The sequence below is a fragment of the Passer montanus genome, unplaced genomic scaffold, assembly GCF_014805655.1.
Source record: "Passer montanus isolate IOZ18808 unplaced genomic scaffold, ASM1480565v1 scaffold18, whole genome shotgun sequence".
Classification (NCBI taxonomy): domain Eukaryota; kingdom Metazoa; phylum Chordata; class Aves; order Passeriformes; family Passeridae; genus Passer; species Passer montanus.
This window is the reverse complement of record NW_024365381.1, coordinates 13,247,335-13,270,358: the sequence shown is the minus strand read 5'-3', so window position 1 is coordinate 13,270,358 and position 23,024 is coordinate 13,247,335. Positions and strand designations below refer to the sequence as shown.

The 23,024-nt window shown below is 42.8% G+C and overlaps 2 protein-coding genes across 25 annotated transcripts in view; one reads left to right on the top strand and one right to left on the bottom strand.

The window, feature by feature from the left end:
• The window catches only part of ATG13 (autophagy related 13), a 24,502-nt gene extending 3,338 nt beyond the window's left edge, over window positions 1-21,164 (bottom strand). For 2 of the 24 annotated variants that reach the window (XR_005627058.1, XM_039704951.1), the window contains exons 1-18: window positions 20,925-21,063; window positions 14,697-14,823; window positions 13,792-13,872; window positions 13,068-13,187; window positions 12,514-12,560; window positions 12,047-12,187; window positions 10,842-10,882; window positions 10,209-10,305; window positions 9,769-9,867; window positions 8,955-9,045; window positions 6,499-6,597; window positions 5,269-5,379; window positions 4,003-4,136; window positions 2,691-2,808; window positions 1,904-1,981; window positions 1,485-1,601; window positions 894-1,022; window positions 281-325 (exon numbers count right to left, since the gene is read on the bottom strand). Coding sequence is in view for 23 of the 24 variants with exons in the window: in XM_039704951.1 (XP_039560885.1) it covers window positions 281-325; window positions 894-1,022; window positions 1,485-1,601; window positions 1,904-1,981; window positions 2,691-2,808; window positions 4,003-4,136; window positions 5,269-5,379; window positions 6,499-6,597; window positions 8,955-9,045; window positions 9,769-9,867; window positions 10,209-10,305; window positions 10,842-10,882; window positions 12,047-12,187; window positions 12,514-12,560; window positions 13,068-13,187; window positions 13,792-13,872; window positions 14,697-14,765 (1,617 nt within the window). In the remaining variant the exon portion in view is untranslated. Of the gene's footprint in view, window positions 1-280; window positions 326-893; window positions 1,023-1,484; window positions 1,602-1,903; window positions 1,982-2,690; window positions 2,809-4,002; window positions 4,137-5,268; window positions 5,380-6,498; window positions 6,598-8,954; window positions 9,046-9,768; window positions 9,868-10,208; window positions 10,306-10,841; window positions 10,883-12,046; window positions 12,188-12,513; window positions 12,561-13,067; window positions 13,188-13,791; window positions 13,873-14,696; window positions 14,824-17,104; window positions 17,181-20,154; window positions 20,231-20,924 lie in introns of those variants that run through there. The other 22 variants (XM_039704953.1, XM_039704955.1, XM_039704954.1 and 19 more) reach the window with 22 other exon arrangements.
• On the top strand, window positions 20,979-23,024 carry HARBI1 (harbinger transposase derived 1). Its single transcript, XM_039704981.1, has 2 exons — window positions 20,979-21,685; window positions 22,230-23,024. The coding sequence occupies exons 1-2, from the start codon at window positions 21,016-21,018 to the stop codon at window positions 22,604-22,606; spliced, it is 1,047 nt and encodes a 348-aa protein (XP_039560915.1). The 5' UTR covers window positions 20,979-21,015; the 3' UTR covers window positions 22,607-23,024.

Below are 23,024 nucleotides of genomic sequence, written 5' to 3'. Positions count from 1 at the left end.
TGCTGCTCTCTGGTTTTCATTTTTCTCCACAGTATGATACAATGCCAGAGAGCCTAACAGAGCACTCACCCAGATGTGACTCACCAGCCACACTGGAACTCTAACTCTGCTCAGGCTGCAAAGTCAGGCCTGGTTTGCCACCAAGTGAGACACCCCGGAGGCAGGATTAGTTTGGGGGGTTTCAGTGACCTAGAGCCAGCATGCTGCAGCAGCCTTCAGCTTCAAGACAAACACACCAGTTTTAGAGGGTCAGGTGTACCAGAAATAAATCTGCATTTACTTGGAATATATTAGTGATGGACTCCCTTTGGGCAGGGTCTCTGTTCTGAAAAGCATAAGAAAGACATGGGGCATGTTAGAGGGGGTCCAGAGGAGGGCCACAAAAATGATCAGAGGGTTGGAGCACCTTTCCTGTTAAGACAGGCTGAGAGACTTGGGGTGATTCAGCCTGAAGATGAGAATGCTCTGAGGAGACCTTATTTTGACTTTTTAGTACTAAAAGGAGACCTCTAAGAAAAATGGGAACAGACTTTTAGCAGGGGCTGTTGTAATAGGACAAGGGAAAATGGTTTTAAATTGAAAGAGAGTAAATTCACACTAGATAAAAGAGCATTTTTTATGAAGCTGCTGAGAAATTATAACAGGCTGCCCAGAAAGGTGGTGGATGCCCCATCCATGGAAATATCATGGCCAGGTTAGATGGGGCTGAGCAACCAGATTTAGTTGAAGATATCCCTGCTCATTGCAGAGGGGTTGAACTAGATGACCTTGAAAGGTTCCTTCCAACCCAAACTATTCTGCAATTCTATAAAGATACTTTTTCCAACTAGAAATAGGGAGAGCATTATACGGTACATATGATTTCCACAAATAGAATTTTCAGGATTCCATACCAAATCCTCTGCCATGGACTGTGCTCCAATGTCAATGGAGAGGCTGCTGAGTTGAGGGGGGTTCTGAAATTCACGGTAAAATGTCCCCAGGTCCATTGGAAGAATGTCATCTTTTGAAAATGCTGGTTTCTACAATCAAAGACACTGCTGTTAGTTCCCAGAGACACTGGCTTTCCTTTTGTTATAATCTCAGGTAAAGTCATTACCTGCTATCAGTAAACATCTTGGCATTACAACTGTTGCTGCAATAATGCATATTAAATAACTGAAGAACAGCCAATACCACTTGCTATCACAGTAGCACTTGAGCAATTGGAAGAGAACATTTCTTTGGAATCTGGCTCCTCTAGGTGCTAAGAGAGAGGATGCCAAGCCCAGATGTTAGTAGAGAAGTGACATGGTATTTCATCTGTAGCTGTTGATTCCTGGTACTAGTCTTTGCAGTTCTGGGACTCTGGCCCTACAGTGTGGTACTGTGACTGATGTGTCTTTATCACTCCCACTGAAAAGTACTCTGACATCATTTGGCATCACACCAGCACGTGAAGCCCACCTAAGGTGCAGTGTAAGAGCTCTGATGAGGGCACTTACAAAGTCGATCATAACAAAGTCATCATGGGTGTTCCCTGTGCTGCTGCCACTGGAGCCCTCCGAGTGTAAGCTGCCTTGTAGAGGAGATTCCGTTTCTGGGGATTCAGGAGGATTGACCTGCCCAAGAAATCAAAGATGGTGAGTACTGATCTTACAGTCATGTCTGTGTGTGCTTTGGCAGTGTGGGGGCAGTTTGGAGGTTGGACAATTAACATTAACTAGAGCAGGGGCAGCAAACACATGCTGTTATTTGCATGCGTAGAGAGCCCAAGATTCAACACGGGAGACTTCTTGAAACCAAACAAATCTTAATAACTAGTTATTTTCTCCAAAACCAAGGTGCATTGAAGGCAGAGAATAGCATGGATGTTTGCATAAGGGATGCTGAGAAGGCACATATACCTCTGGAAGAGTCTTACCATGGGGTCGTTATCTTCCAGCTCAACATTCTTGGGAGCAAACATGGCAAAAGGAATGTCTAAGTTGGCCATGGTCACCTGAGGAGATTTAGCAAACAGAATTTCACTAAGATGCTCTGCTTACCTGGCACAAAAAGGATACTGATCATCTTTGTCAGGCCAGCTAAAAACGGCCCAAAATCATGTCAGCAGTTAGGCAGGAGGCTGACAACCTCATTTAAAAGGCATGAAATCCAAAGATGATACTCACTTAACCTAATGCAGATACATACTTTGAGATGGGATTGCTTCTATACATATCTTGCATAATATAGGCAAGGATTAATGAACTGCTACAACTTGAAACAATTCTCATTCCTCATCCAAAAGGCCTGGAACTGCAGCCCTAGGAACCAAGCAGATCTCTAAGCTGCCCTAGCTGAACTTAAATGCTTGCTTCTAGTGATGAACTGGTCTACTGCATGTTTCTTCAAGGAAGGGAGGCTTGGGAGATTTCCTAGTTTATGGACCTGTGGTAGTGGCAGATCATTTTGAGATCCAAGTGGAGTATCAAATCTGCTATTCTCAAATAGGGTGTTAGAAAGTAGATAAAGTCAATGGCTGTCAGATCCCAAAAGGATTTTATGAAAACAAAATACTTGGTAAAACCTTGTAGGGAAATGCAACAGGCAGAAATATGCACTCTCAGTCTCTGAGGTTGCCCTGGCATTGGGGTGCTTTTTGCTCCTCTGTGTATGAACAGATGGGAAATGAAAGGTGCTCTATGAGAAGATCTACTGCTTGTTACCTGGTTAATGGGTTTGTTGACAAAAGCTCCCACCTTCCGGATAAAGATGGTCTCCAAAAGGTCATGTGGGGAGCCACATTTTCCTTCACTGCTGTTGGATACTGTTTCTGTGTCCTCACTGGGGGAGGAAAATACATAATTAGTGACTGCTGAAATAAACAGGGTAGATAAATAACATTTTTTTATGAGACTTCTTTATTTTTCTTGGTTTACTCCTGGTATTGGAAGAAGGACAATAGAAATCTCTCTTTGTACCATACCTTCCTCCTCAGGAGCACAAAAGGAAAATGGACACTTGTGGAATCAGATTTTTGTTTAAAGCTGGACAAAAACTATTTAGTTGAATGTAAAGTTGCTGAAATAGGCTTTTCTTCTGGGAAATGAGCTTTTAACTTGTGTGTGTTCACAGCAATTCCTGTTCATCACTACTATTTTTTCAGTAACACAGTAGTCACAGATCTCTCAGGAGGTGAGAAATCTCCCATTATATCTGTCACTCAGTTTACAAATGCAGCGGATCTGGTACATGACAACAGCCACTCCCAGTATGATTAATTCACTCCATGGCTATTAGGTACTTCCATGACCTATTTGTTTTGGTTTTTTTCCTACCACAGATATTCAAAACTTAAAAACATAGTTTTGTCCCATGGAAAGAGGATTACCTATAAAGGATTGAAGAGGATTACTGTTCAAGTATACCCAAGAAAGTGCTAGTGCAACTGAGTTTTAGTTTCCCCAGACCAAAAATCTCTGTGACTCATAACTATGTGACCCCAAGAGAGATTTCTCAAGAAATAAATATGGTGATCAAAAAACCAGAAGGATTTAATTAGCTATGAGGGAGTTGATTTAGGACAGTTTGAGGTTGCATTGTTTCCTTTTAAATAGCTTTGTGCCTAAAGTTTCTTACTAAAACGGTGAACAGATTTATGGTAACTACAACTGGCTTTGGTAACAATGCATATTAAGTCTCTAGAGAATTTAAGACTCATTTTTGAACTTACTGCATCTTGTTTTACAATCAGCAAAACCAGCAGAAAGATTGAAAAAATTATAAAATTGATAATAAAGTTGACACAGAAGAAGATATATTACACAGAAGAAGGATATTACATAGACTGGGAGGTTTAAATAGATGGGCAAGATCATTGTTTGCAGAAAGCCCCAGTCAGAGAAACCTGTAAGTTAATTTGAGGGATGGCATTACTTATGCTACAAACAATAGATTAAAAGGGGAAACAAAAAGTTTTATCTCAGTAGGCTTATAAGTGGGTTAGCAGAAGTAATGGATCATCTAAAACCAACCTACCTGCTAGAAGGAGTAGCTGCTGAGTAATGGACTCCATCCAGTGGGGTGCACATCCTCTCTTGGTCAGCTTGAGTGCCATGTGCTGGCTGGCTAGGAACTGGGGGAACTCCCCCTTCTTTGCCTGGACCAATCAACTGAGATAGAAAGGAACAGTTGAGTTAAGAAATCTCAAACCAAAACCACAGTGCAATACAAAGTAGATTCCATCACACTGGGCATAAGTTGTGGGGGTTTTGGCATATGACTGGGCTCTAGCCCCTATAAGCCTCAGAGTGATGTCATGTAGGAGTGTATTATCACAGTACAAACTCACTCTTTACTCCCTTTCTACTCTACTCTCCACTTCAGGCCTGTTTTACCCTGCAGGCCTGTACTCTTACAGTCTCTGGCTGTAAGTCCTCTGCTTCATGGGGAGGAATGGGGAGAAAAAACCTTATGTCCTCTTGCTACAACCCCATGGCTCCCTCCAGCTTCAAGAGAAGGGGAAGTGGAGAGGGAGGTGCTGATCTCTTCTCCCTGGGATCCAGTGATAGAATGCATGGGAGTTGTCTGAAGCTGCATCAGGGGAGGCTTAGACTGGACATTAGAAAGCATTTCTTTGGAGAGAGGGTGGTCAAAAACTGAAGTGTTCTCTTCCTAGAGAGGTGGTCAATTCTTCAAGCTGTCAGTTTTTAAGAGGCATTTGGACAATTGCCTTAATACCAGGCTTTAACTTGGCCAGCCCTGAACTGGATGTTGGATTAGATGCTCACTGTAAGACCATTCCAACTGAAATTATTTTATTTTATTTTATTTTATTAACATTGTGTCAGCAAAACTGGTGCAACACCAATATCACAAGCAGAAAAATACTTCTGTCAACTTGGCTTATTTTTCTGATGAACCCATATAACTATGTCAATATGAACTGCCAGGATATCCTATGTCTAGCCTACAGAACTGTGCTTGGACAGCTACAGGGGCAGCAGCTCTGTAAGACAGGCAACGTTTGGAATCAGTGACAAGCTGGTGCAGGCAAACAGGCCTGGTGCCTGCTCTCTTGGTGTAGTTTTTCCACATGATTCCATACCCCAGGAAAGTCAGGGATGCTGAGGAGCCAGTTCCCAACTCCTGTGGGAGCTGTGCTTTCTCTGTGTTTACTTTACATTCTTTCCATTCCTGACAGACAGGCTACCATGCATGAATTAGTTTCAATGCCTCTCTCAGGTGTACAAGTGACAAAAATGGCTGCAATACCAGCCACGCTGGTTCTGCTCTCTACAATACCTGGTGAGGGTGTGCAGCATTCAAGCCACCAGCAAAGAGTACAGGATACCCCATGTCAGCTGATCCAACTCCCAGGGCAGCAGGCTGATAGGAAAGACGAGAGCTGGAAAGCTAAGAAAGAAGAGAAAAAACAAGGGCAAAGGGAGAGGAGAGAGGAAAGGGAAGGGGAATGCCCCACAGCCTGAATAATCACCAGTCACTGAAGAAGGAACAGGAAAAGTCAGAGGCACAGCATTTCAGGCTGGCAGAAGGATGCTAGATTTTCACTGGAATCAATAATGTAGGTTATTGTTCTAAAAAATTCTTATTCCTATGAGGACTACTTGACAGTAGTCCAGGGGACTAAGTCTGAGCCTTGACAAGAAAACAAGATTGGCTTCCTACACATGTAGGAGGAGGCTGTGCAAGGTATGGCTGACATCCAGTCTCGGGGAAGCTCTGCCAAACAGGCCTGCTTCAAATACTGGTGTAGTGGGTTACATGAATGCCATTGTGAACTTACTAAAAGAGTTAACATTTAATGGTTTTTTATCCCAAAACAACTTCATTATCAACTGTTTGAACCTATTTCCATTAAAAATTAAAACAGCTCATCTTTCAGACCTGTTCAAATAGCTTCAGTGAAAGAATACATAGTCCCATAAATGTGCCAGGTAAAGAGAACTGGGAAGCTTTAGGAATTAAGTGTTGGAAGCAGTGAAACCTAGGAGAAATTCCTTATACATCCCAGGCAGAAATCTACCCAGTCATGTTAGATAAAACTTTCCTGTTTTGACTTGCCTGACCTCAAGAGGAGTATTTCTTCCAGAGCTCAGTGGGAGCTCCAGCAGCACCAAAGCTGATGCCCTTTACAGGGATCAAAATGAGGACCAGCACTTTGATTCACATGAGGCTAGTTAAGCTGAGTGGAGCTCTAATGACTACACAGGTTCTAGGGACATTGGCTGTTAACAGAAAACACTCAGAGTTGTGCCTTACTAATGTCTTTCACTACAATCCTTGACAGCTGTTGTGTTTTTAGGGGTGCTTGTCCTGTCTTTGGGAGACCTTCATCTGCAAAGGCATTTAAGAAGCCATGCTCTGTAAAGTGTCTGGCTCATTGTGGGTTCACCAGTTTTTCCTCTGCACAACAAACACTCCACATTGTCAAACTGGTGTGTTCCTGTATTTGTTTTGTCATACCAGAACTTGTACTCTGGCTATGTATAGCACATTCTATTGACAACTCACTTGATGTGAAAAGGCCAGCCCCATCACTGGGACCTTCAAGGTGTCCGTCACCACAGGAGGAGGTGTCTGAAAATGTGCCTTTGTGACAGTAAAAACACACTGTGCACAGACACAGACAAACAGAGGAAACAAGGAAAAGAGAGAATGAGGGGGGAGAGAGAAAGAGAGAGAGAGAGAGAGAAGGACTTCAGAGAGGAATTATGAAGAGTTGGATGAACTGAATGCTAGTGAAGAGGTTTTGGCTGGAGCAGCCACACCTACACAGAGAGCAGAAATCTCAGTATTGCCAGAAGCACATTCATTTTGTAAATAATTGACTGTTTTTCAATCTGAGTGAACCACTGAACACAGGTAGTATTTTAGACTCCAGTACCCTGACAGAAAGTAACTGCCAGAGACTCTGTTCCACAGTTAATTATAACTGATGCCAGCAAATTAGCAAGAAAGCTGAGCAGATGCCAGAAAAAGTCAAGTGCTTCTTTTATTTTTAAATTTACAAATTACTTGTATTTCACCACTCTCCATCCATCCATACTCCCTATCCTCCAGCTTTCTGAGGGATCCTATCTAGACAGGTCTGTGCTGCACCCTTAGAATAGAGGGGACCCAGACAACAGTGCAATTCAAACACACTGATGTGAAGTGGGAACTCCATCAACAGGAGCAAAATGCCAGAAATACAGTCTCACACAGGGTGCTAATGCAAAAAGGGCAATCCAAACCTGGTTCAGTCCCATACCTCCTTTCATAGAAATTTTGGTGTTTTCACTTGTTTTCAATGGTTTTCACTTTGAGGAAAGCTTCAGCTTCATTTCTGGGTATTACCCAAGGCCAGACTCTCCTGAATTTTGGGCTGCTTCGCAACACATATACAGAGACGTGCAAGCTCACAAAGTGACAACTGTTTCCTTGTATCACACAGGTTAGGCCTCACTTTTACTGAAAAGGCAGGTAGAGATTCATACAATTTGCCTAAAAAATCACACAGTTCCTAGTATTTCCTAGTCATTAACCTGGAAAGGACATGTAGAAAGCTGGAGAAAAACAAGAATTCCTTCTTTCCCTTTTAATTTAAAGACCATTCTGCCAAGGCAGCCTTACAATTCTAACTGTGGTAACAAAGACTGGCAGTTGCTTTACAAATAAGGGCACAGCATATGGCAACTACGAGCCACAGAAAAAGCAAGAATGTAGGCTCATACTTAATGTGAATCCTCAAGGTTCAAGTGGTTTCACAAAGCTTTTCCCCCCTCAGTGACAGAAAAGCTTCATGACCCCTGGGGAAGTGTCAACTTCAATGTAGTTACATACATTACTACTGTTAAGTAACACTGGCACAAGCAAGCCAGTGGAAATTTCCTTATGAAATCTTTTGTATTTACCCCACTTTAGGAAAACACAGGGCACAACTCAGCCACAAACTCATTTCCTGAACTGTGTATTGCAGAATAAGAAAAGCTTTATTCCATCAGACTTACCGTGAGTGCTGGCTAATTAGTTCAACATTCCCTGATGCCTGGTCACCTGAAAGCACTTTGGCACAAAAATGCTTCCTAAGAGAAGCTCATTTCTAGCTCGTTCATATAGCAGAATACATTCTGCTAAACCAGGCATGTTATTTCCTCTGAAACGTCAGAAAGACCCATAGCAAATTCTTTCAGTTTGGGATAACATTTCAGTTATACTTCATTCTATGTTTCACATTGACAGTGAAAGAGACTTCAGAGTCTTTAGATTGTCTTTAAAGGTCAGTAGAGCCATCTGCTTGACTGGACAACAAGGCAGATCAATCCTGAATATTTAAAGCAACAGGACAACTGCAACTCTAGCCATCTTCAAAATACAGAACTGTGGAGTCAGATACATAAGACAGTAAAAGAACTTGGGAGTTTCTGGGTTTTTATACTCAAAAGGAAACCATTATCTATTTATTTTAAAACTGAAACTTAAATGAAATTTGCATGGGCAATTTTTTGGCCAATACTTATTCCTGCTGCCCCAACTAATTTTAGATGGTCCAATAAATACAGCGTTTGTCTTTTTTCTGTCTTCATCTAGCATTTTCCTGGTATTTCAGTGTTTCTTTCTCAATATCAGTCTGTTACTCCTACTTAGGCTGCCTGGCATCAATGTCTTGAATTCCTCCTCTTGCGGTATTGGTATGCAAATGTGTAAGTACACTGCTGTCCTCTTCAAGCACACCTCAACCCAGCTAGAGGAATAGGCTCTTTTAATCCTCAGTAATTCAGTCTTTCTAGCCCCTGGAATTCTGTTAAAATTAGTATCTAATTTTGATAGATTTTACTCAAGAATGTAATGACATAAATAACCTACACACTAAATTTTAATTAGCACCAGGAGGATTTCTGTTTGCACAATAGCTGATGTAGGAATCTGCAAACCATTCTTACAGCAATTGTTCTATCTAGAAGTAAAAAGAGCCTGGTTTTTCTTACCTGAGATGGAGGAGAGGTGGAAAAAGATGTGGTACACACTTCTTGGGAATCTTCTACTGAGGGGTATACTGCACCATTGTCCTCACCAGCTCTAAAGCAACAAGAAAAGACAAGTTTTCTAACTGGAAATATTCCTTAAAACAAACAAATAGTAAAACACACTGTGACAAACACTGCAGGGAGGTTGAGAGTATTTGGGTGTAGTTGAAAGGAGAATTATGAAGGGCTCTCATCTGCTTGCCAGAACTCAGGAAAACAAAGTGGGAAAACTTCAGTTTTCCTCAGGTGTTTGTCTTCTACCCCATGCAAAATAACAGGTGTTTCTATCTAAAGCTTTTGTTATACCAGCTGGCTTTGGTGTTTACACAACCATTGTCAATCAACACCACTGATCCAAATCTGAATGCCCTCACATTCATTGTAGGGAAGACAAACCTCTCATCTCCAAACAGAAATTAAACTTCTCTTCCCCCAGTGGAAATATCCAGGGATACAAGCATCTACACGTTTAGTTCTGCATCCAGATTAACCATTAAACTTTCAAATTCCTGAAGGCAGCCAAGATTAAATATCCTTTGTGTCCAAGTGCTTCTGTGAAGAATTTGGGGAAATACTGGAGCTTGCTGCACTCAGCCATCTCAATGTGAGAAGAAAAATGTCACACTTCATCACATGTTTAACTATGCCAATATGACTGACACTAATTCTCCAGTGTCCCTTCCCATGCTGTCAACAAATGGTGGAAAAGGCTCTGTATTTGGGCATAATGGATGCCTTTACCATGGCCCATGACTTCAACTCAGTATTTCCTCACCTGTAATTGCAGGGATGCATGGGTGAAGAGCTGGGATAGGGACGGTCCACAAAGTGATCAATTATAATCCCCATGATAGGAGGGGTCCTCTCAAACTGCCTGCAAGGCAACAAGCAATGGTGTTACTGGCTTTTTCTCTCTACTCTTCCCAATTTGTGGTGCCCTCACAGAAAACCCTTGTGTCTATTAATGGGACCAGAGCATCTTCACAATTTAGTCCTCCAGGCATGCATCAACAATTTGGAATTCTAGAGCCTGGCTCAGGGCTACCCAAATACTCCCCTTGCTGCAAGGCTTAAGCAAGAGAGAGAGAGTTCTTCATGACAGAGAATCTCAGCAGGAAAGGATAAGCAGAGGGAAAGATTTGGGGGCTCAGAATATGAGGCATTTTAACAGTAAATTACTGTAAAACAGTTTCTGGCATGATCATATTTTCTCACCTGGTTGACATGAAAGCAAGGTTGATTCTGTAGGCACAAGACAAAGTTATGGTGCCCACTGGGGTACCCACTGTCCCAACACGGACTGTCTGGAAACCTGCAAAGTTAAGGAATAATTATCAGTTTCACTGATTATTTATGTGCCTTTTTTTTTTTATTCTGAGCTTATATTATCTTATTTCAGTAGTCCAACCATTATCTCTTGCAATCTGAACCTCAAAAACACATATAGAAACCATAACAAAACAGCATCTCTAGGTTGCCTTGCTGGTAGGCTTCACCTGCTTGACCTGATGTTGCTTCCAGGTTTCTTGGTCTAAAATATTGTTCTGAAGTGCTTCTTGTTCCTCAGTAGATCATGATCTCCTTTACCAGTCCTGCCCCTTATCAACATAATCCCATATTCTTATTTCAATTCTGTGTCACTAGAGTCAAAATGGCAGTCACCTGAGACTTTGTCCAAGTACCACCATTATACTTGTCACTTTGTGACACAAGGCTGCACTGGCAGAGCCAGACAAAAAGCATATGTAAGCCTCAGACTCATTTTCCTTATGGTATTTGGGATAGTAACCAAAAGGCAGTCAGAATGAAACACAGTTCTGCTCTTGTTTGTGTTTTGTCTAATCATACCTTCTCCCAAGCCACTCAGCTGGACTTCACCAAAATAAATCCTGAAGGAAAAGGAAAAAGAAAAGCTGTTAGATCCAGTAGGGACATAATGCTATACATATCCTTATTCCTTATTTAATTTTGGCAGTTGGAAGGCTGGAACTACTTTTCTTCTTCAGGAAAAAAAAAGCCCAAAATAAATGGCTGGAATGTCCATCTCAAAAAACTTTACAGCTGCTTCAGAAGAACAGGTCATGTAAAAAGGAGAAAGACAAAATGGTAGTCAAATCAGAAATTTATCTTTGATTTTTTAAAGCCTCTGTAGTTAAGTCTACAGTTCAGAGCAAAAATGTGAAGTGATACAAAGTCCACAGATAGGTCTGAGTCTAAAACCTGATGCTCATCACACAACATAAAAGATTAACTGTGCTGTAAAGAGATTTGCTCTTAAGTACATGCCAAGTCAGCAATGGAGGCAAAAATGAGAAAATGGCTGGAATTTCTTTTTGAGTTCTCAGCTGTGCAAATTATAACAAACATGAAATTTACAATCATATAAATTAGCTGTGCAAACATGTCAAAGACTCTTCTCACAGCCAAACACAGTGTCTGGAAGATAACTATGAACCACAAGCCAGGCAGACTCACAGGCTAAACAGAGTTGAACCCAGTATTTGGATGAGTAAACTGCAAAAACTACAGGAACTGGAGTTGAGGATGCATCTTTAAAATGGGCTAATAGAGTCTGAATCTGGTTGAACCCAGTATTTGGATGAGTAAACTGCAAAAAACTACAGGAACTGGAGTTGAGGATGCATCTTTAAAATGGGCTAACAGGAGAGAGTCTGAAGCTATGCTGCAAAAGTACACACTGCAGTTATGTGCAATGTAGAGAGGCATTTATCAAACACAAGCCAGACACCAAACAACTGTTTGCTAGTAAGCAATTTATCAGGGATTGCATGTAGAATTTTTTTTTACTCTTCCTAACATGGTAGGCAAACACTTCACAGCCTGTGCTCAGCTTTTCTTTCAATGGCTCAAGTGAAGGCTGTACGGTGATAGATACATAGAGCAAGCTTTTCTTCTGTCACTGTTCAGCAGTACTTCTATACAAATAATTTCATTTTATTATTACTCATCCCTTTTTAACTACATTTGCAGCTACACTGTGCAAGTCTAGAGTCTCTCTTGTTTGCATTTCAAATGGGAAATTTTTGCTTTACCTGTACAATATTACATATTCATGGCCTTGTTTCCTAGAGAGTCTGTAGGCTGGAGTTACTCTGGTTATAGCAAGCAAAGACTTCAGCAGTAGAGACAGCCTGTTGTATACAGTGTATGAAACTTTGATTTCTTTGTCACACCTAGAGAGCACAAAGGAAAAAAGTTAGTCTTTTGTCCACAAATAAGTTGCCTGGGTTTGGGGTTCTTGTTTGTTTTGGTCTGCAGTTGCTTTTGTTTATTTTATTTAATTTAAAATTACTCCGGGCCAGTTGTTTAATTTTATTGCCAAAATGATAAGTAAAGCCTTCTTGTGGCTACCTTTACTGACCAACCAGCCAAGAGTCCTGCTTCAACTTAGTCACCTGCTGTAGAAGAAGAAATTGCTGAAAAATGCCATGCAGCCATCACCACTGATCAGCATGGATCACTGCATCAGCTAAGAGCTACAAACAAAGAATGCACTTACTTTTCATTCATTTCTAGACACCAAATTTCCAGTTCCATGGAGTCTCCCTGGATCAGAGAAAAGATGGCAAACAAAGGCTCATTTCAGAACACAGACCTTTTCAAATCTCATTAGTGATCAGCAATGGCCACACCTCTCAATGATTTCTCTCCTGGCTCCCACTTTCTTGTGATGCAATGATAGAAAAAGGTGCATTGGAAGTGTCCTTGCACAATTATGTCACCTGAGGGAATACCTTCTTCAGAATGCCTAAGTTCTTCATGGGCTAAGAAATTAGTTTTTTAAAATTTAAGAATTTAATTTTCTTAAAATTACTTTCTTAAACAATTTAGATTTTTCTGCTGAGTAATTTGTGTGTTTGGCCTCAGATTTTTTCCATGAATTGCTTCTGTTAAACAACACATTTATTTTCATTAGCATATCACCTAACAATAAAATTTAGATAGTCTCACATCATCTTGCATTAAAGGGCAGGAGGTCTGGTAGTTGACTTAAGATTCAGGCAAAAAACCCCACAAAGAAAAAACGGGCATCTGTTTTGACTCAGTTCTCACCTCTGAGGTTTTGAGAGAAATCTCCACGCACATAGACCGTCCAACAGCGGGCAGCTGTCCTGCCAGGGCTTTCTTTGCTTCATGAGTAACCTCTGGTATATCTTTGATTGCCAAATTGAACTGCAGAATCAAAGAGATGGTTCAATTTTTTAAATTTATTTGAAAAACTGCCTGATGGTACATGCTTACAGACCCATATATAACATACTAGGTCAGTGTCCACTGAAATATTTATGAAACAGAAAATTCCCAGTTGGGTCCAAGCTTTTCATATTTACAAAGATTCCCTTGGCTGCTAATTCAAATGTTTTTCTTAATCCTGCTATAAAATCCTCCTTTTCCCTCGGTCCTATCTTCACCCACAGAGTATCTTGAGTCTTTTCAATTTACTAAAATGTCTTGAATTGCAGAGTAGCAAACTTCTTACAGATAAGAAATCATCACCCCACCCCCAAGCAGATCTTGCAAATCTGCCTTAGCTGGCAGGAGCTGCTGAGAGGCATCATTTCTCTTTCCCCTCATCAGCCTGTAAGAGTCCAGAGTGATTTGTTGCATGTGAACAACAACCACCAACGCCCTGCAACATCACCAATGAACATAACTAAATATAGTACCTACTCTATGAATAATTATTATGGTCTGCACAAGACTGTCATAATCACGTGGTGTTCTCAGCACACACACACACAGAGTTATGGAGCTGCTTTAAAAAATACAACCTTACCCAGTCAGAACCTGTTGGGGAGGATGAGGAGCGGGTACAGATTTTCTCTCCAAGTCGGGCCTGGACAATTACTTGTACTGTCTGGAATAGAAAGAAAAGGATACTTAGTAATGTTCTGGGCTCAGCACCAGTTCTGAACCTCAGATCAGAGCCTGAGCTACACAAGCTCCAAGTGAAAAAGATGAAAGGGTTGACCAGGATGTAGAGAAGTAAAGTTTGCTACACTGTTCTTCAGTTCTAATCAATTGAAATTATTACATGCAACAGGCAAACGCATTTTAGGTGACCTTCCCCTGTAACAATATTAAGAGACAAAGTCAGTTTTGCAATCAGGACTTACAGTTTTCAATAGAAAATTCAGAAAAATTTACAAAAATATCCCAGGCCTGGACAACTAAACTAAAGCCAAAATCAATCTGTATATTTGGACCAAAGCCATTGTCAGATTATCTACTTGCACCTACGTATGAAGTGAGGCCAAATTTTATAATTACATATCAACATCATTCAAAAGAACATTCTGGTATTATTGTTTTTGGATGGAATATAAAAATTTAGGTAGGCTGAAAGAGTGGAGTCCAGCAGATAAACTACCTAACAGCTGGTGGTTAGACATGCTGCTAGAAACCCCAAGCTGACAGAGGTGTGAAGTGCCTATGGCTGATTCTAAAGCAGAATGTTTCTGGAGGATGGAAGAGGATTAAATGTGTCTGTCTAGTTGTTCTCAGGAATCTCTTAAATTTGACATCAGCTTTCTTGCTTTGTTCTTCAGCAAAACAAAACAACAAAAAAACAACAAACCCAAACTTCAATCTTCTTACTCTAGCCACACCAAGTACATAATTTGTTTTGTGGCATTTTTTAAACAAGGAAGAAGAGGCATTTGTCCAAAGGAGAAAAATTACCTTTAAAGCAAAAAATTTGATGAACTTGTCCAGGTCCTTCCTGTCCTGGGAACTGAGATCAGTGTCCATTGCATATGACAATCTGAAATATAGCACAGGTCTGGGAATGAAGTCTTCTTCCAGCTTTCTGTTTAGATTTCAAAATATTTTTGCCATTAGAGGCCATCTCAAAAGAAATTATAAGTATCAAAGAGCTCTACCTGTCTAAATCTGAACATGCTAAAAACTTTGGGATGTTAGTGTGCAGTATAAATGCACATTGACAGTTTATCTGGTCAGTACAAAGACTAAAAAAATTTAAAAAACCAAAAAAGGCTCAGAGTTAAAACCTAGTACAAGTTCTACAATTTTGCTAGCTTAATTTAAAAAAGCAAAACAAACAAACAAAAAGAGCAGAACACCCCAACACCACAATGACTGCATTCTGTGCCAAGCTAACCACCAGACATGGAGGTCTCTGCTTCAAACATAACATATATTCACCTATCAGCACTGGTCAAAACCAAGCCAAATTGTTTTCTTGAGCCTGAAATTCTTAGAACAGTATTTCAGTGGTATTTCAGCAGAAATCTATATAATAAATCATTGCTGGAATAGGCTACACTGCTTCTTTACTTTCAATAAATAGTACTTGAAGTAAAACTATACAGCTACAAAATTTACCTACAACCAACTGAAAAGAAAAATTTTTGTCAAGAAATAGACCAAAATCCTCTGTTCACTTCTCTTGGAAGCTCTGATAATAAATACTTAGCTTTCACATTGACACTGCCTTGTTTTTCAAAATAGAATTGTTTCTAGGAACACAATGAACTTGCACAGCGTCTGAAGCAGGGCAGGGCAAGGCACTAATCCTATTTTTGTCACCATCATGTCACATGGCCTGGGATAAATCACAATTCTTCTGTCCCTCAGTCTCTTCACACGTATAGAGAGACCATTGGGGAGCAAGGCCTTAATTAGCAGCATTCATTGTAGTTTTTGCTTGTAAGCCTTCAAAGCATTCATTCACTCTTACCCCCGTTGCATTTTGAGACAGCTAACGAGCCTGAAGCAGCCTGTCAGACATCCTGTATTTACGGAACGTGCTGCTCCGCGCAGGAATGCCGGCGAGCCGAGGTCAGGGAGCACGGCATTCCTGCACAACGTTATTCCGTGTTCACTCACTCAGCAAAGACTGAACTTACAGCAAGGTATGCTATTTATGCAAATTAAAGCTTGCAGGGCAAAAGGGCCAATAGCCCTGTTCACACAGAAAAGACAGAATCTTTCATGACCATGCACATGCAGTACTTCTATTTAAAATCTTGCACTTAGTGACAGTAAAGCCCAATGCTTTAGGAGCATCAATCAAAAAGGGCTGCAAGATAAGAGTACTGCAATTTACAGAGCATTTTATAGAGAACAGTGCTGCTTTCTGAATGACTCTATAAAAAGAAAGCTGGACATACAGTATAGTTAAAAGTTCCTGGGCTACATTCATACCACATCTCCTTAAGCTGTACTGTTCTCATTACAAATTATAATTTAAATTGAGAACTAACAACACAAGTGATTCAATATCAGATGCATTTGCAAATTATCCTTTGGATATTTTAACCTCGTTATTAAAACCATCATGCCTTCTTTCCCTGCATTTACTCCACTAGACAGATTACAGACCCTTTCCACTGTGGAGGGTGCAAAAGGAAGTCAGCATTTAAAGTGCTTGAAGCAGTACTCAAATTTAAAAAAACCCAACTCTTTAGTACAGACATGTACCACTACAAAAAGAAACCACAAATCCCCCAAACAAACAAAGAAACAAAACCCCTGGCAAGAACAACCTGTTATTATTATTTTGACTTAAGTACAGCACTGTAAGGGCTGAGGAGATCTGAAATCTTTGACAAACCTGGCTGATATAGGCAATAAAATATTGCATTAAAAATATGGGTTTTTTCAGTGAAGAGAATGCTGACATTTAAATACTAAAAAAAAACCAAAACAGGTCATACTGGCTTTTAATGTGAAAACTTGTATATGACCCTGCAGAAAGATGCAAGGAAGTATATATCCTGATATTGTGGGAGAGCTATCAAATAAAGCACCCACATTTGCCTTTTGAGGCTGCAAAAAACTTCTGATATCAACTATTTCAAGATACTTGGGGACTAATGGAAGGTGTTAGGCTCACTGGTCTGTTAGGCTCACTGGAAAGGGAACAAAGATGATCATCAGCATGGCTGCATGTGCAGTACAGGAATTTGTTCTAATGACCCAAATATTTCCAGAGGGTTTAACCACCAGAGGGTTCAAAAAATGAAAGCCTCATGGTTCTGTCCTGCTGCAGCAGAACTGGGATTCTTCCTGGAAGATCTGAAACTACCTGTAACATTCATCAACCATTTGGAGATTCATACTGTTACCTCTCAAGCTCCAAATGCCAGCAACAGTTAACCCACCAGAGTCCAAAGCAGAGCAGAAAGTATCAGGCAAGGTTTCCTGGAAAGGAATAAATAATTTCATGGGAAAACTGGGACTTTGGAACTCAGCTCCTGAAATGTCTAAGGACTCTCATCTCCTAACTTTTGTAGGAGGGCCTCTGGTGATTGACTGAGACCTTCTAAGGCTTACAACAGTATTCACCTTTAGAATCAGTCCTGGGAAGAGTTAAGATGGAGCTAGAATTACAGCAAACTTTTTATTTATAAAAATTCTTTGGTACTCTCAGGTTAGCTGACCTGAACAGGAAGGAAATTCTTTAAACTTAGTTTCACCAAACTCAATCAACTTATCTTGTCCAGTAGGTTGCAATGCCAGCACAGCTCCTTGTTACGTGCTACTGCACAGGCCTATGCTAAACTCAAGGATAACACTGGCTCATTTCACGCTGAATAACAACTAGAAGGAAATAACCTTTGGTCTACGTTAGAAAAATACAGATGACTGATTTCCCCTCAATCAGGTAATCCCTTAAGTAAACTGATATATTCACCAGCACATGATGCAACAAGCATCTTGTCCATATGGCTTTTTGCTTTGTCTCCTGCTTCCTGCAACAATCATTTCTATACTATTGCTTTTATTTATATGCCTTTGTCATCACTTCACTGTGAACAGAAACATCAGAATCAGCAAAGGAGAACTGCCACATGTGGCTCTTTTGACTAAATCCTTATTCCTTCTCCCAAGGCTGAGACAGATTTTATCCAACAGTTTAACATCTAAGCGTTGTGCCTTACATGCTCTACTGCTATTACACCCTCCTTCTCTGAGGAGAAGGACACATCAGCCTAAGGTGATGGCGCTGTTCTTATGATGCAAGGAAGTGCAAGAGCCCTCCCCTTAATGCCTCGGCAGAGGCGAGAGGAACTGCAGCGACAGGCACCTCGCTCCCAGCCGTGCTCCCAGCCGACACCTGTACCCGGCACACAGCAGGCGCTGGAACACCGGGGATCACCGGCATCACACTGCGTGTTCCACACATGGGAACTGAGCCAGTACATCCCTCTGACACCTACAGAGACAGGAAAGGAGCAGAAGCATCTGACCCACACCGGGCATTTTTATTGCTGCTGGGAAGGCATATAGAGGCTGCTTCCATCATCTCCTATATTTCTCTCTGAGCCATGGCTGGTAAGCTTAGAGTTATCTTGCTTTCTTTTCAACCAGACATTCATCAATGCAAAAGAATTACTCATGGTTCTTATGCCAGAGTGAAAGTGAAAAGACAAGTGGGAAGAAACCAGAGTGGGTGTAGCTGTAAGGAGAGGGCTGTGGACAGCTCTCATCCCAGATGTTTGTTGCCAGTTACCGGCCTGTGCGCCCCAGACCGCACTCCTTGCCTGTACCACTCTTCCAGAACTTCTTTTTTAATACAGGACCAAATCCAATCTCCGAGAATGTCCTATGAGAAGTTCAGAAAAGCCTTGTTGAATCATGCAGTAAACATGAAGCACAGGGAAGTTTTTGAAGCTTTTAAGAGTGGCTAGAACACATCCTCCCTTCAATGAACAAGAAGCTTCACTGCAAGCAGGTGATTTGAGCACACTAATAAGCAACTGTAAAAAGATCTTCATAAACACACTGCTCTGTTTCAAAACTGGGCCTACAAGTCAAACTCCAGTATCCTACAATTACTTAAAATTCATCTCCATTTTGCCTTCTTAGTAGATTAGTCAGAAACCTAGGGAGAAGTAGCAAACAGTTCTAAGTTTTAGAGTGTGATACTCTCATTCTTTAAAGTTTATGGATTTTTAAGAGAAAATTCTAGCAGAAAAATTGTTTCATGTAATATAAACATTCTGATGTAATCAAAGGGTCTGTAGTTCACTATATGCTCAGGTTTTGGCTGATAAAGAGGTAATTTTTCCTCCTGATTAGGAAACAGATTCACTTTATAACCAATAAACAACTCTGCAGCTTAGGAAGTACCTTATTAAAGCCAGCACTGCCAGCTCCACTGACTTAGAAACAAAATTAAGTAATTCCTGTTGACCAGCAGTTACATTCTGTACTTCCCTAAGGTCTAAAAATGGTATCAGTCCAAAGGTCCATCCTCTCAGCTTGTTTGTCAAGCCAAAGTATACAGACTAAACCAGAATCTGCTTCTACATACCCTGCACTATAATCACCAACACAATCATCACCTCTCAACTACAGTATGAACACATGTTCAGAAACGTTAAGATTATACAATACCATTAAAGCAAAATAAAGTGATCCTGTACAATCCTTCTGGACATCTACAGACAGCCTGGCTCATCTGAAAGACTTATTTCGTGCCCAAGAAGGAAGGGTCCTTCAGGTCAGGCCACTCCTGCAACAATTTGGAGATGCTCTAAACTTTATTTGGACAGCCAACTAATTTTCAGCTAAGGCAGTAATTTGCCGTGTTTTTCTCCCTTGGTATGTGCCTAGCCACATCGTTTTTGGGATTTCTAAGTAGGCAGCTTGTAGGCTGAGTCCAAAGAGTCCCTTTTCTACCTGTTCATTGACATGGAAGGCGTCTCTGCTCCCAGCGAATCCACGGGAACGAATCTGACTGTGCCCTAACAGCCACAGCTCCCACAGGAAAGAAAGATACGACCACCTGTAAACCTTTGCTCTTTCCCAGCATACCACAAACTCGCATCTCACAGGAAGACTATACAAGACTATGTAATGGAGCGTGGGGTCTCAGATTCTACTATTTCCAACAGGCTGCGAAACATTTTGATTTTAAATGACCACGTGCTGAGATTACAGCGGGCCACCTCTTTCCCAGGCTCCCCTGACAGCCACCAGTCGTTAGGAAAACGAATCGCGACCGACACGCGGCTGTCGGGAACCGACCCCCGCGAGCAGCGAAGCAAAGTAAAACGGAGACGCGAAGCCGCAGCCAAAGGTTTAAGACCCACGCCGCAGCCCCCTCCCCTGGAAGGGCCTCCCGCAGGCCCGCGGAGCTCCCAGCCCTGCCCTGCGGGGCCCGCGGTACCTGCGCGGGGCCGGCAATGCTGGCGGCGCGGCGGCTCATCCCGTGCGGGGCCCGCTCCGCCGCCGCGCCGGCGGCGGGGGCCGGGCCGGGGCTGCCGCTGCCCTCAGAGCCGCGGGCTGCGCCGCGCCACCGCCATCGCCGTCGCCATCGCCGCTGTTTGTTTTCATCCGCTGAGGGCGGGGGGGAAGGAAGGAAGGAGGAAGGGAGGGAAGAAGGGAGGTGCCTGAGTGTCCGCAGCGGCACTTTCCACACGCAGCCGCCGCTCCCCGCCCGTCCGCGGCGCGCTGAGCCCGCAGTCCGGTGCGGCAGGAGGTCGCCTGGCCTGGAAAAGCGGGGCAGCGCCCGGCGCCGCTCCCGCCGGTAGCCCCTTGCCCGTGGCGAATCTATCGCGGCGAATGTGGGGCCGGGCCGGCGGGGACCGCCTGGGAGCGGCCGCGGGGCCGGGAAGGGCTGGGACGACTCCGGCGGAGGTCGGGCGGCCCGTGGGGTCCGGGGCGCCCGGCAAGGGCAGCGCCCGCCGGGGCTGCGAGAGCGCCCGCCGGGCTGCCCGCCGCTCCTGTGTGCCGTGCCCCCGCGAGGGTGACTGGGGACGGCTCCGGCTCCCTCTCTGCCACGGGAGGTAAATTCCTGTCAGCGCCAGGCAGAGTTGTCGGCTCCGCGGTGAGCCCACCTGGCTGCCCGTGTATTTAAAAGCAGAAAAAGAAAAGTTAAAAGCTTTGTTGGATGAATCAGACTGAAAGGAAAATGGTAACGGAGTCTGAAAAGCTCACCAGTAACAACTGTTCTGAGTATCCTCTTTTGCTTTATGCAGGTGAAGCCTCTGGGAAAGCCCTGTCAGAGAGGAGCCCCAGGCCGTCAGCCATGGCCGTACCTATCGCGGTTCTGGACTGCGACCTCTTGCTCTATGGCCGCGGACACAGGACTTTGGATCGCTTCAAGCTGGAGGATGTCACGGATGAGTATCTAGTGTCCACGTACGGCTTTCCCCGACAGTTCATTTGCTACCTGGTGGATCTCCTGGGAGCCACTCTCTCACGCCCTACGCAGCGGTCCAGGGCCATCAGTCCAGAGACGCAAATCCTTGCTGCGCTGGGTTTCTATACCTCTGGCTCCTTCCAGACTCGCATGGGGGATGCTATTGGCATTAGCCAAGCCTCGATGAGCCGCTGTGTTGCCAATGTAACCGAGGCACTGGTGGAAAGAGCCTCACAGTTCATTCACTTTCCTAAAGATGAAGCTACTGTACAGACCCTGAAGGATGACTTTTATGGGCTGGCAGGAATGCCGGGAGTGCTGGGGGTGGTTGACTGCACCCACGTGGCAATCAAAGCGCCAAATGCTGAGGACCTGTCCTATGTGAACCGAAAGGGTTTGCATTCCCTGAACTGCCTCATGGTGTGTGATTCCAGAGGAGTCCTCCTTAGTGCTGAAACGCACTGGCCAGGCAGCCTGTCTGACTGCGCGGTGTTAGAGCAGGCAGCCCTCACAAGCCAGTTTGAAACCGAGCTACATAAAGATGGCTGGCTACTTGGTAAGTCAACTTTTCATCCTTGTTTTCAGTAGAAAGTCAATTATATATTGTCTCCTTACTCTTGGCACAAGTCATATGTTTACTTTCAATTGCTTTCCTGCAAATTGCTTTGAGATTTATGACTCAATTTGGACAGCCCTTATCTTAGAAGCTTAGAACAGTAACTTCTAATCTGTGTTTTATACAGTCTGATTATTGTATGTATTAATCCTCATTCATTCTGTTCATAGCTTTCTTTCAGTATTCCACATCTTTCCATGCTGAATTATGTAATTTTTAATTCTAGGTACTGCCCTAGTCCAACTGTTTTCCCCTGTTTTATGCAGTAGTTTAATTCCCTTAAAGTTCTTCTGTGGAAAACCTTCTTGTGTAAAACTGAACACCTTTACTTTGTCACATTTGTAAACCAGAGTTACTTCTCCCGTGCCTTCTCTTTTAGCCAGAGGAAGAACTTATTCTCTATCTGCTGTACGAGTAAACCCAGCTGAAATCTGTGGCTAACTGTAGGTGTGTAAGCTGTCCTGCTCCTTTTCCCTGCTCGCAGGTGACAGCTCCTTCTTGCTCCGGACGTGGTTGATGACCCCTCTGCACATTCCCGAGACGCCTGCGGAGTACCGCTACAACATGGCCCATTCTGCCACCCACAACGTCATCGAGCGCACCTTCAGAACCATTCGCTCGCGCTTCCGCTGCCTCGACGGCTCCAAAGGCACCCTGCAGTATTCTCCAGAGAAGTCCAGCCACATCATTCTGGCCTGCTGCGTGCTTCACAACATCTCCCTGCAGCATGGGCTGGACGTGTGGTCTGCACCAGCCACAGCACACATGGAACAATCGGAAGAAGAATACGAGCAAATGGAATCAGTGGACTCGGAAGCCTGTCGTGTTCGTCAGGAACTTTTAATTACTCATTTTAGCTAACGTTGTCACACGGAAAAGGCTTTTAACAGTTCATCTGGGAAGTTATCTGGAGCAAACATGCCCCTTCCTGTTCTTTAATCCTGTAAAGATTTAAGCAGACGTGAGATGAGAAGAAATATACTCTCTTCATTTTGGGCAAATTTCTGAACTTCTCTCAGTCTTGCTAGAGATTCAGGTTTCATTGGTACATTTTTGCTGTCGTGATGCTTAGAGGCGCCCCATTCACTTGACTTGGAACAACGACTAATGTGACAACCATGGGAAAATTAGGGAAATTGTCTTTTATAGTGAGGGAAAATCTGTAAACCTTGCACTGTTTTACAAAGCAACAATTCTATTCCACTGTGTAACTCAAAACACTTATAATTGATTTTTTTTAACAGTATTTTGCACAAATTAAATTTCCACATGAACTCCT

Excerpts from the sequence above, each read along its gene's own strand:
- HARBI1 (XM_039704981.1), top strand. The coding sequence starts at position 21,016 with ATGGCCGTACCTATCGCGGTTCTGGACTGCGACCTCTTGCTCTATGGC. Across the intron at positions 21,686-22,229 it reads TAAAGATGGCTGGCTACTTG|GTGACAGCTCCTTCTTGCTC; the intron begins GTAAGTCAACTT and ends CCCTGCTCGCAG.